This window comes from Mus musculus, chromosome 3 (genome assembly GCF_000001635.26).
Source record: "Mus musculus strain C57BL/6J chromosome 3, GRCm38.p6 C57BL/6J".
Classification (NCBI taxonomy): domain Eukaryota; kingdom Metazoa; phylum Chordata; class Mammalia; order Rodentia; family Muridae; genus Mus; species Mus musculus.
This window is the reverse complement of record NC_000069.6, coordinates 108,827,813-108,843,737: the sequence shown is the minus strand read 5'-3', so window position 1 is coordinate 108,843,737 and position 15,925 is coordinate 108,827,813. Positions and strand designations below refer to the sequence as shown.

At 43.5% G+C, this 15,925-nt stretch overlaps 1 protein-coding gene across 1 annotated transcript in view; it reads left to right on the top strand.

Annotated features, from left to right (window-relative positions):
* The first annotated feature begins 3,235 nt into the window (after positions 1-3,235).
* The window catches only part of Stxbp3 (syntaxin binding protein 3), a 47,323-nt gene continuing 34,633 nt past the window's right edge, over positions 3,236-15,925 (top strand). Inside the window, exon 1 of the mRNA NM_011504.1 lies at positions 3,236-3,318. Within this exon, the coding sequence (NP_035634.1) occupies positions 3,270-3,318 (49 nt within the window). The 5' untranslated portion in view covers positions 3,236-3,269. The remainder of the gene's footprint in view (positions 3,319-15,925) is intronic.

The following is a 15,925-nucleotide window of genomic DNA, read 5'->3' as shown; positions in this document are numbered from 1 at the left end:
CTCAGAATATTTTTTCTTTTTCTTTGTTTTTTCCTCTCTTTTCTTTCTTCCCTTCCTCCCCATCCCCCTTTTCTGTTTTTGTTTTGTTTTGTGTTTTGTTTTTGAGACAGGGTTTCTCTGTGTAGCACTTGATGTCCTGGAACTTCCTCTGTAGACCAGGCTGGCCTCAAGCTCACAGAAATCTATCTGCCTCTGCTTCTAGAGTGCTGAGATTAAAAGTATGTACCACCACCAACTGGCTAAGAAATTAAAAATGGAAATTATTCCCAGATTTGGCCTCCCTATATTTCTGGGGTCTGACAATGGCCAGCCTTCACAGCCAAGCTATTTACTTAATTGCTCTGTAAGAATCATAACATTAATTAGAAACTTCACTGTATGTATCATCTTTGGAGATCAGGAAAGGTAGAGATGGTGAATAGAACTTTAAAGAAAATTTTAACTAAATATACATTCAAGATTGGTGGTAACTGAGTTGACTTTGTCATATTCCTATCTCAGAGTCTGATGTATCCTATACCAAGAAACGTTCATCCCATATAATTTAGTCTATGGACAACTACCTCTTGTGATCCCTTGGGTACATGCCTCTGTTATCAAATTGTCCCTCTTCAATCTCTGAGTCCTCAAAAGGATTGCAGCTAATCTTAAATAAGATTTTCCTTCAGGTTCAGGCTGTTCAACCTGGTGGGTACCACACACCTGACAACCCATTCCAGCCCAGAGATGCTATATTGGTCCACTATTTCAAAATCGACAACTTGAACATAGATGGAAAGGCCCTTACCTTGTAATTCTCCAGGCGCCTATTGCTGGGTTCCTCTCTGATTCGTCCCTCACACCTCAAGAAGGCACCTGAGGGACCTGTGGAGGAGGACAGACCCCTAGAGGTAAAATGTGACTGAAAAGGGACTATTAAAAAAATCAAACGCCGAGCGTGGTGGCGCACGCCTTTAATCCCAGCACTCGGGAGGCAGAGGCAGGCGGATTTCTGAGTTCGAGGTCAGCCTGGTCTACAAAGTGAGTTCCAGGACAGCCAGGGCTATACAGAGAAACCCTGTCTCGAAAAACAAAACAAAAAAAAAAATCAAACATTTGGACTGGAGAGATGGTTCAGTGGTTAAGAGCACTGACTGCTCTTCCAAAGGTCCTGAGTTCAATTCCCAGCAACCACATGGTGGCTCACAACCATCTGTAATGGGATTTGATGTCCTCTTCTAGTGTGTCTGAAGACAGCTATAGAGTACTCATATAAATGAAATAAGTAAATCTTTAAAAAGAAATCAAACTTTCTAAGGTTTGACCATCTAACATAACTTTAAATGTTGTGATCTTGCTGTTGGAATCTATACCATGATTGTCCTATGGCTAACGGTTTTGCCGTCTTATTTTCAAGCTTTGCAAACAGAATCTAAACGCATCTTGAAGGGGGAAATAAAGGCAATCCTATTATAGGGAACACCCTGATACTGTCTTGTTATGAAAACGATTGCTTTTATCCACCATGGATGGAGGATTCTAGAGATGACCTATTCTAACTGACCAATCCCAAAGTAATAATACAGACTTTAGCATAATCAAATATTCTCTAAAGGGGTCTAATAGTGGAAATCACAGGTGTGCTAAAATAAGAAGCAGAAAGGAAGACTCATCAATCACCTCGATTGAACTTAGCATACCCAAAGGAACCCTGTGTGTAACTAATAGTTTGGGGTATAACCTCTGGCTCCATCTACCACCAGATAGATAGTCAACAAGGAAACTCTGTGTCAGAAAAGATCCCTCTTACCTGTTACTTAAATGTAATCTTGGTTGTCAGCAATTTACCGAAATGTGCTGTTTTAGTATCTCTGATTCTTCTCATACTATTGACAAGTATTGATGGAGAAATAAATAAACAAAATCTTTCAAACAAATGTTGACCGACAACATGGCTAAGATGGCTCTCCCCTTCTTTGGCCTGCTAATGTTTCTACTGGCTACCATAATTGGGCCCTGCATCCACCAAACAAGGCTAGAATCATTGCCACTTGACAACATTATTAAAGACAGTCCCCTATCAAGGATTTGAGAAGGACACAAAGGTCAAGGGGAGAATGAGAAACCTGCCTGACTCCATTTTTAAGGTAGGAGACATTTTGTTGTATTGTTAAACACAAAGTTTCGTTTATTGTAAGAGTTGAGTTTCTGTTTTTAAGTTTCTGTTTCTTGGAACCTGCCCTGCACCACCCTGTGACCATGACTTGTTTTTGAGAACACTTTGACCCTCCCTTATCACTAAGTACTTGGTTTTTGTCCTTTTGAAATTTTCCTATACTTCCCAACTGCCCTGTTGTCTTGCTTCTGTAACACTGTTTTGCAACTACTTGTTATTTTGCTCCTTAAAAGGGACTCTCAGCACTTCTCTCTCTAACCCCTAATTGGCCAGGTCTCTGGTGCTCCTGGATATAATAAAGCTTGCTTCAATTTTAGCTCTAAAATTATGGTAGTGGTCTTACTCCTGCCTTGTGGAATTAACAATTCTAGGAATCGTGCTCTATAACTTAAAATGTAAAATTCTTCATAGGAATAAGAGGGTCTCTCATTTCTTAGACTTTTCTGAAACTCTATCACAGTTCTGGGAACACTGGTGGTTACCTTACAGCTTAAATAATCAATGATCTTCAAAAATTATTAAAATGAAGTTGAGAGGGATAGACTTCCCATATGGCGGTTGAACAGGCTTCTGAACAGTATAGTTTGAATTGCTTTGCTGAATGAAACATTATTTTGTAAAGCATAAAGTCTCCGTATTGGGGATGGCAGGATGTGTCTTGACAACTTAGGTTCCATCCCAAGACCCACACTGTGGAAGATGAGGTCTTCTGACCTTCACCTGCGAGCCTTGGTATGCACACATGCATACATACACACAGATAAATGTAAAATAAAAAAGACCCGGTATGTATAAATTCATAATTGTATAAATTGTGTTAGTTCACATATTTGCTTTCTGATGCCAAATTGGACACTGAGATATGGGTTATAGTAGGCTTCCGCTAGGGGGCGCCAGACAGTGCACAGAAGTCTGACCACACTACGCAGCCGCAGTCCAGGCACAGGCGGGACACGCCCTAGTTGATGCGCGTGACGTCACCTGAGGGCGCGGCCCGCGGAGGGGGCGGAGCCTCCCCACCGCGAGGGGAAGGGCCCGCCCCCGAGCGCAGCTTTCAGGGCCAAAGTAGGTTGCGAGTGGGAGGCGGTGGCTGTAGCTCCACGGCTGGGGGAAGATGGCGCCGCCGGTATCGGAGCGGGGACTGAAGAGCGTCGTGTGGCGGAGTGAGTGCGGAGGGGTCAGGGATGAGGCCGGGAAGGGTCGGCTGTACGGGGGTCTTCTTTCCCGCTGCAGCTCTGCAGCCTCTCTGGGAGCTGCATGGGCACTTGTTGCTTTGGGACCAAGTCCCTGGCTTGACTCCTTCCGGCTTGCCCAGAGTCGGGTTTCGTGCCAGCACCAGGGATGGGCGGGGTGGCCAGACGCGGCCTTCTCCGCGGCTTTGGCCAACTCTCACCCCGGTGAGGTTCTTCCGCAAAGCCCCACCCTTGGGCGACCTGACTCGGGCCGACTTTCCCTCCCAAGTCCCTGTGCTGTCCCGGGACAGCTCTTCCCATTGCACCCCCCTCGCCACACCAGGCACGGACGTCTCTCCATCCGACACAGTCTGAGCTCTGTGTTACTACTCTGTCCCGCCCTCGTCCCCGTGTTTTCAGAAGCCGCTTGGTGTCCCATATTCATGTTAGCACCGAGGGTTTTTACTACCATCCTTTTCAGTGTCTTGTCCTTTAAAAAGTGCAGGCGTAGCTTTTCAAGAGCGCCTTCTGCCACTGTTCCAAGAGAATATGACTTGCTTTAAAAAAAAAAAAAAAGAGTTCTTGAGAAAGCAACAGCGGACTGTTAAAGTTTTATCTAGTATCCGGTCCCTGCATAGTCTGCTCCTTGTGTTACAATTGGTCTTCTTGTTGGTTCGACCAACTTTAATGACTTTTATTAAAATGACACCAAACCTAGGTCTGCCAGGTTAGAAGAGCAATGAAAGCAGCAAACCGGAAGGACCTTCCTTGTTTGGCATCTCTGGGTTCTAAGTAATTATAGTCTAGTAGTAGAAAAGGAATAACGTCTTATTAGTGTTTCTTACTCCGACTTGGGGAACAAGGAACAGAATAGGAATTAGCCAACAGAATTCTGCCTTCAAGAATTCCTTGTATAAAATTAAAATCCAAAACAGTACAGGCATGGTGTTTACCATATAGAAGGTACTAAATAGATAAGTAGACTTTGTGAAATACAAAATTATCCTTTCATATTTATTATTTTCAAATTTATCCTTTCTGGGGGCCTGCAAGGTGGCTGAGTGGGTAAAGGTGCTTGCTGTCAAGCCCAAGGACACGAATTGCATCCCCAGGGACCCACGTGATGTAAGGAAAGCACTGACTTAGGCAGATTGTCTATATTGACTCTCATACGAAAGTGGGTGACAAATTGTGCTGAAGAAATTACTTCTGAGTTATAATGGCACCTTATATCAGGGCTTATGAGAAAAAGATACCGTTATGCTAGTAACGCCAGTATCAATAGCATGAAGATAACAGGCTTTCCCTGTTCTTGTTAACTTAGGGTAACACCAGGCTCACCACATGGAGAGTAGAATATAGATAGGCAGGCTGGATGAAAGGAAAAAGATGTAAGGCTGTAAAATAGTCTTAGGACCGCCTGTAACTCGAAACACACAACCAAAAGACAAGAATAGCCCAAAACATATACACATTAAGGGGCTGAAGAAATGGCTTAGCTGAAAAAATAAGAATAGGTCACCTTTCCACAGACTGACGCATGGCGTAACAGTGCACATACAAAGGAATACATGTCTTTTTTTTTTTTTTCAGTAAACGTAAGTACAATGCTGATATATTTTATGCTACTGCATCTTGGAAACACGCTAAAGAAAAAGCCAGTCACAAAGGGCATAGTATGACACCATTCATGAGAAAAACATCCAGGACAAGCAAATCTAGAGAAACAGGAACTCCTTCCTGTGTCCCAGCCTGGAGAGATGGGATTAAAGGGATGGGGTTTCTCTTTTGGTTTTTGTTACTGTTGTTTTGCTTTGGTTTTTGGGTTTTTTGAGACACCTTCTTGCTGTGTATCCTGGGTTGTCTTTAAGCTATGTAGTCTGGGCTGGCCTTGAACTCATAGAGCACCTGCCTCTGCCTCCTGAGTCCTGGAATGTGCCACCACACAGAGCTTTGTTACGTGTTTGAAACAGGGTCTTGTGTACCTTAGGTGGCCTCACACTCAACTTTGTAGCCAAGGATGACCTTAAACTTCCGATTTCTCTGTCTTCACCTCCTGAGTGATACAATCCTGGGTAAATCCCACCATATCTGGTTTTATACAGTTGTACTCAGAGCCTTTTGCATGCTAGGTGAACAGTCTGCCAGCTGAGCTGTGAACACCCCCAGCCCCAGGGAATGAGGCTTCTTTTTAAAGTAGTGTTAATGTTCTCAAAACAGTTGTGGTGATGTAGTAATGGATGCGTGACAGAACATACATACTGGAAACCTTTAGAGTATATACTTTTGAGTGAGAGAGTTCTGTAGTTTGACATTTTTATTTTGATAATGCTATTAAAATGAAACCTGACAAGAGCTATTAAATCTAGACCTAAGGGTCAAGCCTGGTGGCTTGTGCCCATAATCCCAGCACTTGGAGGTAGAGGTACAACTATCAGTTCAGCTTCATAGTGAGTTTAAAGCCAGTCTGAACTTGGAGGCCTTGTCTCAAATAAATAAAATCTATACCGAAGATGTACACCTAGCATAGAAAGAGTTAATGTTTGACCTGTCTGTGGCTTAAATTTTAAACCTTCGTTTAGGATCTTATTTTATACACATCATATTGCATCAGCCTCGAAATGAACCTCAGAGCTCTCTCCTTCTCTTTCCTTCCAGTCCATCCAGCAGATAGCTGCCAGGATAATCTCTTCTAATAACTGCCTTGAAGACCTGCAGAGGCACCCAGTGCACTATTGACTATTACCTAGCTCTAGTTTCCATTGTATAATATTGATTTCCCCCCGAGCCTCAACTGACTATTCCCTCTGCAGTGTCTTATCTTCCCATCTTATCTTGATGGCCCATTCCTCTGTCTTTTGATCCCTTTTCCCTGACTTTTTCCCTACTCAAATTTTAGTTTAGACAGGCTGGCTTTCTTTCACGCACCCTCCTCTGTTTTAGTGTTTAATTTGCCTTTCTTACTGCCTAAGAGCGGTCCCTTTTGCTTTGCTTTTTTGTTTGTTTCCTTTTGTTCTGTTTTCAGACAAGTCTTCCTTTTTAAGCCCAGGCTGGCCTAGAATTTGTAGTAGCCCTCCTGCCCTCTGGATGGTGAGGTTATAGGCATGAGCCTCCATTTACAGTCAGGAGTTTCTTGAGAAGCTTTGAGATGGTAGGTCCACTGTTTTGTCTTACAAGCTTTTAAATGTATGTGTGCATACCCAGATGCATGCTTGCAAAGGCCAGAGGTTGGTGTCGGAGATGAAGTCTCTCACTGAACCTGGAGTCCCCGTGGCTAGGCTGGCTGGTGAGCTCTGAGTCTTCAGCTGTGCGCCACCAGACCTGTCTTGTATGTGTGCTTGGATCCAAACCCGGGTCCTCACGCTCTTGGTAGGCAATGTTAGCTGAGCCTCTCATTCACCTCCTAGGACTGTAAGTTCTTACAGGCCCCAGTGATAGGTAGTGATTTTTTTTTTAATTTTAAATTATTTTACAATTCGTTTCATAAATTTTCTCCATTCCATAAAAGACCCCATTTGTGCAGCACTGAATTCCTATAGGAGAGTTCCCAGTGCCCTGCAAGCATTCAAGTGGGATCTAATAGAACAAGAAGAAAACAAAGAGTAAGCACCGCCATCCCAGCTTGTGATACACAGGAAGAGAGGCCACCCTAAACAGGTGGATCAGGAAACGTTTATCTGATTAGGTGACACATCTCAGACCTAAAACACAAGAGGGAATCCACTATTAGGAACTACCTTAACCCCTCTAAACAAAAAACTGAGAGGATGAAGTTCAGTAGATAAGGGGCCTGTCTCAAGCGTGAGGACCTAAGTTTGAATCTCCAATACTCACGTAAAAGTCAGGCATGGCAGTGTGGTCTAGTCAAGTAGATGATCTTGTTCAGTGAGATCAGTTTGTTCAGTCCTGTGTTGGAAACTAAGGCTGAGAATGATGGAGGAAGACACTCAGGTTGACTTCTAACCTCCTTGCACATGTGCACACACCCACAGGAATTCTTACATACACCACATGTAATGCAAGGCATTTGTTACAAAGGATACAGGGTACTGGACCAAAAGGTAGGTTGGAGCCAGTTGTTAAATGGTTTAGATATTCCCTGTGCAATAGAGAATCATTCAAGATGACTTTCCCCCTTCTTCTCAAATAGCAACACAGGCATGTTTGCAGTCTCTTAATGCTAAAAGGAAAACATTTCTTGGTCCTATTTTTAGGAGAAATTTAGTTAGGTGTAATGGTAAGTTATACTAATGTTTAGTGTACACTTAGATAGTAATTTTGTTCACATAACTACCACCCAATCAATCTATAAAATGTTTCTAAGCACTCTTTGGTTTCCCAGCACAGACCCACTCTTCCCCCACAAATGAACACTTCTGACTTACATTATCATCCAGTGATTTGTGTTTTTACCTGTACACTCATGTTTCAGAGAGCATCCTTGAAACTGTTCAATAGATTTTCATATGTGGACATGGACTGTTTTTGCTTTGGTATTTGTATTTGCTGTTGGTGTGTGGGTGTGGGTGGGTGCTGTGTGTGTTGTGTGTGTTTTGTGTGTGTGTATGTGTGTGTGTGTTGTGGGCTGAATGGAAACTAAACCCAGGGCCTTCTATGTGCTAGGCAAGAAGGCCTCTGTCACTGGGACACTGTCATAGAAGCCCTGCCTTGTATTTAGTTCTTGGAGTACTCCTCAGTTTCATAGGTTTTGCTTTCATATACTTTTAAACTAAACATGGATGGTTGAAGAAAATATCAGCCAGACATCATGTATGGAAGATACCTAAAATTGATTAATAATAGTTAATGTCCCATTAGAAAGATGAGCAGAGGAAATTAAGAGGCAGCCTACAGATAGAGTAGTCTGGTTTTGACTTTGAAAAATGCAAGTTAAGACCAGTTTCTCCCTTTAACCTATCACATCGACAGAATCGGTGATTGATGTCATGTAGCAGTTGGAAAGCTTGCTGGTGGGAATATTTACAGCATGTTGGGAAAGCTGCTGGTGATAGGTAATGAGACAGGAAGCAGTACTGTGTGATCTCAGCAATCCCACTGTGGGCCTTTCTGTAAGTAAAAGTGATAAGAATACATGCATACTTAAAAATTCTTTTCTCAAAAGATCTTTAAATTATACTTTTTTTTTGTTTGGTTGGTTTTTTTTTTGTTTTGTTTTTTTGAAACAGGGTTTCTCTGTGTAGCCCTGGCTATCCTGGAACTCACTCTGTAGACCAGGCTGGCCTCGAACTCAGAAATCCACCTGCCTCTGCCTCCGGAGTGCTGGGATTAAAGGCATGCGCCATCACTGCCCGGCTAAATTATACTTTTAAAATTGTATTTTGAGCCAGGCATGGTGGCGAACGCCTTTAATCCCAGCACTTGGGAGGCAGAGGCAGGTGGATTTCTGAGTTCGAGGCCAGCCTGGTCTACAAAGTGAGCTCCAGGACAGCCAGGGCTATGCAGAGAAACCCTGTCTCGAAAAACCAAAAAACAAACAAAAAAAAATTGTATTTTGGCCGGGCGTGGTAGTGCACGCCTTGAATCCCAGCACTTGGGAGGCAGAGGCAGGCGGATTTCTGAGTTCGAGGCCAGCCTGGTCTACAGAGTGAGTTCCAGGACAGCCAAGACTACACAGAGAAACCCTGTCTCGAAAAACCAAAAAAAAAAAAAAAAAATGTATTTTGTGTGCATGCACATATACCAGTGCATACATTGGCACATTGTGGAAGTCAGAAGACAACCTGCAGTTTTGGGGGGTCATAGGGATAGAACTCAGATCATTAGGTATGGCAGCAGGCACCCATAGATTCTGAACCTTTGTTTGTTTGTTTGTTTTCTCTGTAGAGCTTGACTGACTCTGTAGACAAGGATAGAAATCCTCCTGCCTCTGCTTCCTGAGTGCTGGGAGTTAGCACAACACAGTTGGAGAACTGTTAGAAGCAATTCTGGAAAGAAACATGTTTTCATCCAATTTTGACATGGAGTCAGTGGGGAATAGTGTCACGAAGAACATGGGTCTTGGCCGGACCCTGACCCTACTCTTGGGTTATGGTTGGAGGTGGTGGCTCACGCCTTTAATCCCAGCACTTGGGAGAAGGTTAGAATGTAAAGGGAGATAAAGAGAAGACAGATAGTAGTGGAATGTTCTGTAGGAGCTTGGAAGATAATGTTGAGAACAGTGCAGAATATGGAGGCCTGGCTTGTGAAATTTCAGAGGGAAGATTAAAGACTCTTATCAGGGCTATTGCTGTTTTGATTGTGAAAATTCTGTGGTTTTGGTTAGCTAGGGCTGAAGAATCAGCTGTGATTAACAAGATACCATAAGGACTAAAGCGGAACCTTTGTATTACTGGGACTATTGATGCTGGTTAGCTGGAGGTAAGAAATTAGTGGTGGTTAAGAAGAGACCAGCATCATTGAGGTGAAATCTTCTGGGAAATGTTTTCTGAGAGCACAAAGAGCACAGTGTGTTCCAGAGAGAGTCAAGGTTGTACCTTGTGTTGCAGCTGGATTTTGTAATGTGTAAGAGTCAGTCACCCAGGCAGTACTGGTTTTGAAGGCATGAAAGGGTCATGAAGAACAGCTGAGGCACAGCACTGTGAGAGGCCATGGAAGGCCATAGGTGAAGGTGCAGCCTCAGTTGCAATTGATGGGCCAGGACTGAAGGGGTCATACAAAGGAGTTGGGACTTGGCATCACAAAGAGAGCCTAGGAGAGGTTATTGGTGAAGCCTAGTTGCAATGGAAGACAGCAGAGTTTTGGAGATGCCAGTACCATGAGATGACCACCAAGAACAGCAGCAGCGCCGGGCGTTGTGGCACACGCCTTTAATCCCAGCACTTGGGAGGCAGAGGCAGGCGGATTTCTGAGTTCGAGGCCAGCCTGGTCTACAAAGTGAGTTCCAGGACAGCCAGAGCTACAAAGAGAAACCCTGTCTCAAACAAAACAAAACAAAACAAAACAAAACAAAACAAAACAAAACAAAAAGAACAGCAGCAGCAGTGGAGTACAGGCATCTGGAGCCTAGACAACAAGGTGTGTGCTACAAAGGGCATGGCAGGAGACGAGACCCAAGCCTTTGGAGGAGCCCAGAAGGTCGTGAGTGGATCCCAGACATTGGATGGTTGGAGGTTGATTTTTGCTTTTGATTGTGACTATGCCCTGATATTTTTCCCTCTTGAAGGAAGAAAGTATGTTAGTGGAGCCCACAGTTAAGAGACTTTTAATTGTAAAAAGACTGAATTTTAAAAGAGACTGGATGTGTTAAAGGGATTGAAATTTTAATATGAATTTTCAAAGACTGTGGGACTTTTAAAGTTATTTAGATCTTGGGGATGAATAAGAAAGTAAGGGTTGAAGCTTAGTAGTAACGTGTTTGTATGTCAAGTTGACAAGGGGTCGATTGTACTGGCTGGTTTTGTATGTCAACTTGACACAGGCTGGAGTTATCACAGAGAAAGGAGCTTCAGTTGAGGAAATGCCTCCATGAGATCCAGCTGTAAGGCATTTTTTCAAATAGTGATCAAGGGTGAAGGGCCCATTGTGGATGGTGCCATCCCTAGCTGGGAGTTCTGGGTTCTATAATAAAGCAAGTGAGCAAGCCAGGGGAAGCAAACCAGTAAAGAACATCCCTCCATGGCCTCTGCACCAGCTCCTGCTTTCTGACCTGCTTGAGTTCCAGTCCTGACTTCCTTTGGTGATGAACAGCAGTATGGAAGTGTAAGCCAAATAAACCCTTTCCTTCCCAACTGCTCCTTGGTCATGATGTTTGTGCAGGAATGGAAACCCTGACTAAGATAGGAGCTACAGTCATCCTAAACTGACATCTGGTCCAGGAGACTAAGTGGTGATGTTGCTGTTTATTGATGAAGAGGAAGGAAAGATGAATCTGGGGGAAAAGCAGTTCTGAGTTAAACTATGGTGATCATAAGTGGCAGTTTGGGTGTCTCATGGGCATTGGAGATGTAAAAGTTTACAAAGTAGAAGAAGGCGCTGAGTTAAAGATCAGGATTTAGGTCATTTTGTATAGTAGTCATGACGCCGTGGATTCAGATGAAGCAGAGCAATTAGAAAATAGTTACCTTTTCCAACCAAAGTAGAGGTCTCTTAGAACCAGCAGATTTTCCCCCCCTCTTATTCCCTTGATTGCGGTTCCCACATCATTTAGTTTTTCTTTTTAAAATATCTTTCTTTTTAAACTCTAGTTACTCAAAAATTATTTTGCTTTCTAATGCATTGCTATCATGTTCTCCACTTTTTCTCTGTGACTTAAGGTCACATATGAGTTCTGCTGGCACTGCTCGAGTACACGGTCCTACGTTTCTCCCTTCCCTGGTTCTGTCTTTTTCATCACAGTATGCGTATTTCCTTTTGTGCCTCAGAGAAGCCAGTGAGAACAGGTGGGTAGCGGTCCTAGTGGGTTGCTGTTGGGCTAGCATGTAGGCTGGGTGAGAGATGAGCTTACAGAGTAGGTAGAAGCCAGTCAGCGGCAGTGCCTTAAATGGTAGTGTTTAGGCTTCCCTCAGTGAGTGCTTGAGGGCCTTTTGAGGTGGGTATGGTTATAAACCATGGGTTATGTTTCAGGAAGGTGACTAATGGGTGTGAAGAATTGAGATTGTAGGTAGAAAACAGCAAAGCCAGATAGGAGAGTATTGCTCAGTGAAAGATGTTAGGAATCGGGGTATTGTCGATGTCAGTGGTCCCAAAAATAATGGCCAGAAGCCGAAGAACAATCAGTAATGCCTAATGATTGAATGTGGGGCAAGGTGAAAAGAGCCGCAGGCTGTGGCTAAGCATGACAAACTACCGAAATGCAGCCTAGAGCAGTTCTATGGAACTGTGTCTCCATGAGGTGTGCAAGTGCTCACACCTGTATCGTGTGGTTGACTAAAGTCCAGGAGCGGAGCTCTGTAAGACTGTTAAACTGAGGGGCTGAACTAATGGATGAGACGTGAGTAGTGAGTAGAGGCTCTGAGGAGAAGCATGGCGGAGGTAGAGCAAAGGTGAAGGAATTGAGTTTGGGGTCCAGTTTCAGTTGCTGAAGAAGAGGTTAAGGGATTTTCATTGTATTAGTGCATAAAGGGCCTTTACACTCTGCCATAGCTGATGAGGTCCCCACCACTCTCAGCATAGACCTGCAGTCCTGTCACTGTTGTTGAGTGCTCCTGGTCTCCCCGCCCACAACCGGTTATTTAGTAGTTATTTTTAAGATGTTAACATGGTTAGCATGCAGGCTGTACTGTCTACACAGAAAAACTGCGATATGAACTGGGTGAGGTAACTTACCATTTTGTAGTTAATTGTATTAAAAATATAGAAGTAAACAAAATTAACTAATATATTTTATTTAACCTGACATTTAAAATATTTAATGTGATATGAGAATTTATAAAGCAAAGGGAAGAGAATTCATAGGATATTTTATATTTCCCCCTTTTTAAAACTCCATAGTCTTTCTGTTTCTCATTTTGTTATGCTCGGGATCAAATGGGGCCGCACACATGCTAAGCTACATGTGCGCTCTGCCTCGGAGTCACAGCACAGCCTTCTCTCGTGTTATTGTCTTTCTCATGGAACTTTGTACATTTCAAGTGATTTGGTTTTTTTAAGCCAAGTTTCACTCTGGCCCGGGCAGGCCTGGAATGCAAAGTGTCTGCCCAGCCTCCCAAGGGCTAGAATCTCACAGTGTGACCGCCGCACCTGCCTTCTACAGCTCTATTTCAAGGGCTCCGAGGTCACGTGTGCCTAGTTCCTGTCATCCAGGCAGTGCAGGCGTAAGGTATCAAAGTCTAATGCTGTGACTTGTGCTCCTGCAGCATTCGTTCCTTATGCAGTGTCTTCAGTTTTCAGCTGTGGCACATACAGTGAGGCTGGCTTGCAGGAAAGTCGCCTGTCAGGGTCTGAGCTCGGCCTTACAATAGCGGACATGCTCATCCGTCAGATCTCAGAAACCTTTGCTTCCTGGACTAATTACAGTAAAATACTTTAGGGTTTAAAAAAAAAAAAAACTTGTTATTTCCCCTATAACATAACTACCTAGTAAGCAATATATAACTGTCTTTACTGACTTCCCTCTTTCTTTTTCTGGAGGTGACTGGGTGTGTATGCACCTGTAGGCATGTAGAGCCAGAGGTTGGCATCAGGTGTCTTCCTCCCTAGTTCTCCACCTTAGGTTTTTTTTTTTTTTTTAATTTGTTTGGTTGGTTGGTTTGTTTTGTTTTTCGAGACAGGGTAGTCCTGGAACTCACTCTGTAGACCAGGCTGGCCTCGAACTCCGCCTGCTTCTGCCTCCCAAGTGCTGGGATTAAAGGCGTGTGCCACCACTGCCTGGCCTTCCACCTTAGTTTTTGAGACAGGTTTTCTCACTGGCCCTGCAGCCCATCTAGGCTGGCGGGTGGGGGAGCTCTGGGATCCTCCAGACTCTTCCTTCCCCCACAGCTGAAGTAGACTCAGAATTAGAATCAGTTTCCTGTGCTTGTTCAACACACACTCTACTGTTTTGTTTTGCTTTGTTTAGGTTTGGATTGAGATAGGATTTCTTGTAGCCCAGGCTAGCCAACTCTGATGATAATTTTGAACTCCTGATCTTTCTGCCTTGTCATCCAGTTACTGGTCATTCAGGTACCACTCCACCGCACTCAACTTTTTTTTTTTTTAAAGATTTGTTTATTTTATGTATATGAGTACAGATGGTTGTGACCCGTCATGTGGTTGCTGGGAATTGAATTCAGAACCCCTGCTCGCTCCGGTGGGTCCCGCTTGCTCCTGCCCAAAGATTGATTGATTGATTGATTGATTGATTGATTTTTATATCTAAGTACACTGTAGTCTCATTACGGATAGTTGTGAGCCACCATGTGATTGCCGGGATTTGAACTCAGGACCTTCGGAAGAGCAGTCAGTGCTCTTAATCACTGAGCCATCTCTCCAGCCCCCACACACTCAAGTTTTAACTGTTATTTCTTAACACTTCATAATCTTCCTGAACTCAGGAAGTTCTAACATTCCATTTGTTGAGTGTGTGTGTTAGAGCAGGAGCACATAGGCCACAATGTGCCTGTGGAGGTCAGAGGACAACTTCAGGGAGTCGGTTTTCTCATTCCATCAGGGGACTTGGGGATCGAGCTCAGTTTGTCAGGCTTGGTGGACAAACACTCTAGCCACTCAGCCCATCCCTCTAGTCCCAGAGCACAGCTTCTGTGATGGGTGTTAACTACTTTCCCCAGAACACTTCGAACAGCAAAGATGTTGATTTTTTTTTTTTCCTTCTTACTAGCCAGTTCTCCAGCCCTGCAATTCAGTAGAATTCTGACTGCTGTGCCAGCCTTGGCAGGCTTAAGGATTCAGAGCCGAAACTCAGTTCAGATGCTGGTAGCACCACACTCCCTGCCTGCCCTTGCAGCGCAGTAATTCGTACCTTACAAGCTCTAGAAACTACTTCCTGTTTTCAGGGTTCTTGTTGTTGGGTGTTTTTTTTTCTTTTTGTTGTTTTTCTAAAGTACACAAATAAACAGCCAGGTGACAGATATAGGCTGAGGTCTAGAAGGGTTTTCGACATTGGCACTTCCCTGCCTGTGGGGCTGGGTATATCACCATTGCCACTCATGGGTGTATTCAATGACGCAGAAACTGGATGGGTTATGGGCGTTTCATTATGTAGACTTTCCTGATGAAATCTTTGGCCACTGGTAATTGAACACAATCTCTAGTCCCTGATGCCTCCTTAGAAGTCATAGTTTGGTTCTGGTGACTAACTGCTTGCTGAAGCTAGTCACGGGTCATGTCACCAGCATACCATAGATCTGTCACATAAGAAATTTCAAGGATTTTAGATTTTTTCCAGGAACTAGAAACCCAGACCAGATTTTTTTTTAAGATGTATTTTTACTTTTAATCATGTATATGCTTGTGTGGGTATGTATACAAAGCCATAGTTGTCTGTGGAGGCAGGAGGAGGGCTCAAGATGCAGGCAAATGAATATGAGCCACCCTACTTACTCACAACCACTGAGCCATCTCTCCAGCCTCCCCCCCCAGATATTTTTCATTATGTTACAATAACACCTATTGATAAGATCGTTACAATTGTATCTTTTTTAACAGGTGTCAAAATGTGATGGTAATCGCCCAAAAGCATTTGCTGAAAACATATACATTTAAAAATAGAAATGTGTAAACAGATTAGAGTTGGGCACGGTGGTGCATGCTATTATTTGGAAGGTAGAGGAGGGAGGGGGATTGCTTCAAGGTCATCTGTAAAGGATGTCAGATGCCTTGAAATTGAAGTTTACAGGTGATTCGGAGATGCCTGGTATGGATGCTCACAACTGAACCCAGGTCCTTTGCAAGAACATCGAATGTTCTTAACCACCAAGCCATCTCCCCAGCCCCAGCCTACATGTATTCTTTAACAAGAAAGTAAATGAAGATGAAACCTGTATGCAGATTAGATTGTAAGATGTAATTTAGCCATGAGCCAGTTAAGGACCTTCCTGAGAATTGTTTGTTTCTTAAGATTTAAGAAAGAAGGAAAAGCTAAATTGAATAATAGTTCAGAAATAGTTTCTGACGTAGTCATACACTTATGTCTGAGAATCCA